The following is a 5,250-nucleotide window of genomic DNA, read 5'->3' on the forward strand; positions in this document are numbered from 1 at the left end:
ATCCGTTTACAGGAAGACACTGTGGATTACCATAAAGTTCACGTGACCGAGAACTATGCGTAAATTAGCTAAAACAACCCAACACCAAGTAAACAATTCATATGGCCGAGCATAGACTCGAACCAGCAAACTACCATACAGCAAACCTTAACATTAACCATCGCGATAAATAGACAACAAACATTATTTACAGTTAATCGTTGGGCATCAACATACTCGACCTCTAAATCGTATGATTTACAAAAAAATATAAGATGCACAACTAATATTTCATTTCATACTACAATACGTGAATAGCACATGAATAAAACAAGCTTAAGGAACGAACATTAAAACGATAAACACAACAAAATAAAAATGAGTTTGACAAACAGATATGAACTAGAAAATATATCAATGTCATATAGTGTCTCTGGATAATATCTATAACACTTGATCTTCTTTTGGAAGCAAGAGTACGAGCTTGCTCACTGGTCTGTGCAATTCGGAAGATTGGGTTCGAAGTTTGACGCTTCTCACAACGCCTCTGGAGTCTGGCAATACCTCTGTTACACGTGCTAGTGGCCAATGAAGTCTTGGCGTGTTCTCGTCTTTCAGGAGCACGATGTCACCTTCCCGTGTATTTCGTTGTTGTTTGTTCCATTTGGGGCGTTGCTGCAGGCTGACTATGTACTCCCTTTTCCATCTGGTCCAGAACAAGTCCGACAAATATTGTACTCTACGCCACCCTTTTTTTGGAGTACACATATTCTGGTTGCGAAGGTCCTGGTATTAATCTCTTGGGTGACTTCATATGGAGGATTTGACTCGGACTTAGTGGTTCCATGTCGTCAGGATCATCAGAACAGGTCGTGATCGGTCTTGAGTTCACAATATATTCTACTCGCAGAGTAGTGTGCGGAATGATTCGTCCTCGAGGCGAGTCCCATGGTCGAAGAATAGCGCAGATAGAACTTTCCGAATGGTAAGGATCTGGCGCTCCCATACGCCGCCCATGTGCGATGCCATAGGTGGGTTGAGTTTCCAGTCGATATTCATGTACAGTAGTTTGTTTTGGATTTTGTTTTGGTTCAGATCTGACCAAGCCATGTTCAGCTCATTCCGGGTTCCGATGAAGTTGGTCCCGTTGTCGCATCAGATTTCTTGTACCGTACCTCTACGGGCTATGAAGCGTTGCAGGCAGTGAATAAAGGAATCCGTTTCGAGACTGTTAGCAGCTTCCAGATGAATGGAGCGACTGACAAGACAGGTGAATATGACGCCGTAACGTTTGAGCTCCTTGCGGCCCTCTTTTATAATGAACGGCCCGAAAAAGTCTACGCCTGTGAATGTAAATGGTGGAGCTGGCTCGAGACGATCTTGAGGTAAGTCGGACATTTTTTGCTCTTGGCATGGCTTTCTCATTTTTCTGCACGTTATGCATTTGTGGAGTTGACGTCGGACAGCAGAGCTGATTGAAACAATCCAAAAGCGTTCTCTAATTGCTGCAATGGTGTGATTTCTACCCGCATGGCCAAGTTTCTCATGAGCATCTCGTACGATTAGAGTGGTGACGTGCGAATGTTGTGGCAGTAGCATAGGATGTTTCACATCGGAGTCCATTGCTGCTTTCGAGAGGCGTCCTCCCACTCGCAGAGTTCCGTCGATGAGCACTGGGTCGAGACGGAATATCGTACTTGTTTTTGGTAGCGAGTGTTCTCTCTTGTCTTCTTTCGTGGTTGTTTTCTTGAGTTTCTCGACCTTGTTTGCAAAGGTGATCTTTTGTATGAAGCAAACGATTGCCTTTTCAGCCTTTTGCATGATCTGTGTGGTCCTTAAATTTATAGATTGTTCTTTGTTTTGTAAGAAAGCCAAAAATGCTATGAATACTGCTAATGCTTTCTTCAGTCTCTCCCACCTGGAGAAATATGTGATTAAAGTCATAAATGGTGATCCTTCTTCAGATGTAGTTGTAGTAACTAAAGACATTAAGTCTTCTTCTGTAACCTGCGGTTCGCTGCTGGGGTGCATCTTTGCAGGGCATTCTGAAGCCGGCATATTCAAGAAATCCGGACCTTCCAGCCAACGAGTCATGTCTGACGATATCACAGAACTTACTCCACGTGATGCAACGTCTGCTGGGTTCAAATCAGTGCTAACGTACTTCCACTGGTTAGCGTTGCTGAAGTCTCTTATTTGACGGACTCTGTTGGCCACAAACACTGGAAAACGCTTTCTCTCAGCTCTGATGTAATAAAGGACTGTCGTTGAATCTGTGTAATAGCAGATTTCGTTGAGATGGAGATCAAGCTCGAGGGTCATTTTCTGTCCTAAATTTACAGCTACAGCAGCCGCTGTGAGTTCAAGCCGTGGGATAGATGTTGCTTTCAATGGAACAACCCTTGCTTTTCCGATGAGAAATGAAGTTTTCGAACATCCACCCTCGTTTGAGGTTAGGTATGCAACAGCGCCATACCCAGATGTACTGGCATCTGAGAAAACGTGCATCTGAAAAGTCGTATCTTTTGCTTGCTGTGGTAACTTCAGACATCTCGGGATTGTTATCTTCTGAAGGTTCAGGACTTCACTAATCCATTGTTTGAAACGTCGCTGGTGATCATCAGGCACTTCGTCATCCCAGGCGAGATTGGTTTCTTTGCAGAGGTCTTGCAGTATTTGCTTTGCCAGCAGCACAAATGGAGCAGCGAAACCAAGGGGGTCATAGATGGATGATACTATGGAGAGTATGCCTCTTCTTGTCAGTGGTTTGTCTGGCAACAACACTGAGAAGCCAAATGTGTCCGTTTCGACGACCCAAAGTATTCCGAGGGCGTGCTCGGTAGGCAGAGGGTCATAATTGATGTCTCTTGTCTTTAACTCTTTTGATCGATCGTCAGCTGGGATGGTGTTTAGGACAGAGACGTCATTACTAGTAAATTTACACAGTCTGAATCCACAGCCCCGCAGGCGACAGTCAGTTCAGCAATCAGAGAACTAGCTTCGGTGGCACTGGGTACAGACTTTAGACAGTCATCGACGTAAAAGTTCCGCTTAATTGTATGGGCGACTTCTGAACTTAAGTTGCTTCCTTCATCTGCGACACGTCTAAGTGCGTAGTTGGCGATACTTGGTGAGCTCACTGCGCCGAACAGGTGTACCTTCATCCAGTACTCTTCGAGTTCTTTTGATATGTCACCGTTTGGCCACCAGAGGAATCTGAGATGGTTGTATGGTGTTTGGGTACTTTCACTTGGTAGAACATAGACTCCACGTCACAAGTGAAGGCTACCTGGTGTTCTCTGAATCTGGTTAGAACACCTATCAGAGAATTGGTGAGATCAGGCCCTTGCAGCAACTGATCGTTTAAGGATATTCCATTGAATTTTGCACTACAGTCAAACACCACTCTAATTTTATCTGGTTTTCTTTGATTGTACACTCCATGATGGGGCAGGTACCACACATGTCCAGATTTGGCTGTGAGCAGGGAGTCTGGGATACGTTCAGCATAGTCATTCTGAGTATTTTGTCAATGAAGTTGACGTAGTCGGAGTGGTACTTGGGATCATTTTGCATTTTCTTCTTTTGATAGAGTGCTCGTTTGATTGCAAGGATCTTATTATTTGGCACCATTAAGTTCTGATTCCTGAAAGGGAGAGGGATCTCAAAGTGACCGTCTTTAAACACGACATTGCTTCCAGCCTTCTTCAGGAATGTAGTGTCCTCTGGCGACAATCCTTTCTCTCCAGGATACCTTGCTACCCGGCTATCAATAAAGTCACTTTCCAGAATATTCAGTATTCGGTTTGGGGAGATAATTTCAGTAGCCTGCTCAATGTCCTCGGTCACAATGCGATTACTGTTTACTCGATGTGTAGACGTTACACTGTTGTCCTCTACCGGGGAGCTGACTGTCCATCCGTGACGATACTGCAGAGCGAATGGGCCTTTGCCGTCTGTTGATATGATTTTCAGAGGCTCCATTGCTAGTGGGCAATTACTGCCAATCAGTAGACCGATGTCTATTTCTGGCATTATTTCAGGAATTGATTTTGCCACGTCGTGAAGATATGGCCAGCGTCGTAACAGTTCTGGACGGGGTATTTGATCATGGCTCACTGGAATTTCTTGTCTGGAATACGTTTTTGGAAGCAGTATACCGTTCTGGCCGTTTATATCACTGACGACGAGATCCTGGACAAAGTAGCTTTTGATTATGCTTTCCCCATGCATAGTTTTCAGACGCAGATTTGTTTGAACACCGGAAGCTTGCAAGTCATCTTTCAGTTCTTCTGATAGGAAGCACCCTGTGCTTCCTGGGTCATAGAGGGCGTAGGTGAGAACTTCTCGGTTGGTTCCCCTCTGCTTTAAACGAACAGGTATTATTGCTTGAAGAACCATGGAGGAGTCATGAGAAATAACGTTGCTGGTAGCGGTATCTGGAGGGTTTTGGCTGGATTCCTCTGTACGGTTTTGAGAATATGAAGATCTGTCAGAGTAGTCCGACCTCCAAGGTAGTTTGAAGCCATCTATATGCATGGCCGTAGGATGACCTTTGCCACATTTGTGACATTTTCGCTTGTTCATGCACCCCTTCGATGTATGATTCAGACCATAGCAACTGAAGCATCTACGCTGCTCTATAATAAACTTTCTTTCTCTTCGAGAGATTTCTGCCTGAAATCTGCACAGTTATCCAGATCGTGATTTTTGCTGCAGTAAAAACAGGAGGGCGACCTAAAACCACGAGTTCTACTTTGGCTCTCATGATTAACTTGCATAGCAAATGCAGATTCTGTTGGTTTCCCTTTTGATGGTTTACTAGAATTCAGTTCTCTATGCATTGCTTCTTTCCCGAACACTGGGTCATTGACACACTCTGCTGCGTTAATAACAAACTGGACAATGTCACCAAAGCACGAAGACCTGTTCTCGAGGAGTCTGCGGTTTGTGGCTTTTTCGCGCCATTTATTCTGGAGATAACTTGGCAATTTCTGGACTACCACCTGCAGGTTCGGTGCATGATCAAGAACAGCCAGGTGAGTAAGTGTTTGCATGGCGCTGAAGCATTTTAGCAAGTAATGCGAATATCTTTTCAGACATTTCCCTTCGTCTGGTTTTATCGGCTTCCACTCGTTTAGTTGTTTCAAGTATGCCAGGGATACTTTATAAGGATCACCATACTCTTGTTGTAGCAACTGTCTTGCCCGACTATATCCTTGGTCTGCCTGCATGTATATACAGCTGCTGATGAGGTCCTTAGGTTCACCG

At 44.5% G+C, this 5,250-nt stretch overlaps 1 protein-coding gene across 1 annotated transcript; it reads right to left on the reverse strand.

Moving 5' to 3' along the window:
* Positions 1-718: 718 nt before the first annotated feature.
* LOC137622528 (uncharacterized) lies at positions 719-3,143 on the reverse strand. Its single transcript, XM_068353132.1, has 3 exons — positions 2,922-3,143; positions 1,415-2,814; positions 719-1,076 (listed from the first exon to the last, which is right to left on the reverse strand). The coding sequence occupies exons 1-3, from the start codon at positions 3,141-3,143 to the stop codon at positions 719-721; spliced, it is 1,980 nt and encodes a 659-aa protein (XP_068209233.1).
* Positions 3,144-5,250: the final 2,107 nt, after the last annotated feature.

The sequence above is a fragment of the Palaemon carinicauda genome, chromosome 29 (assembly GCF_036898095.1).
Source record: "Palaemon carinicauda isolate YSFRI2023 chromosome 29, ASM3689809v2, whole genome shotgun sequence".
Taxonomy (NCBI): Eukaryota; Metazoa; Arthropoda; class Malacostraca; order Decapoda; family Palaemonidae; genus Palaemon; species Palaemon carinicauda.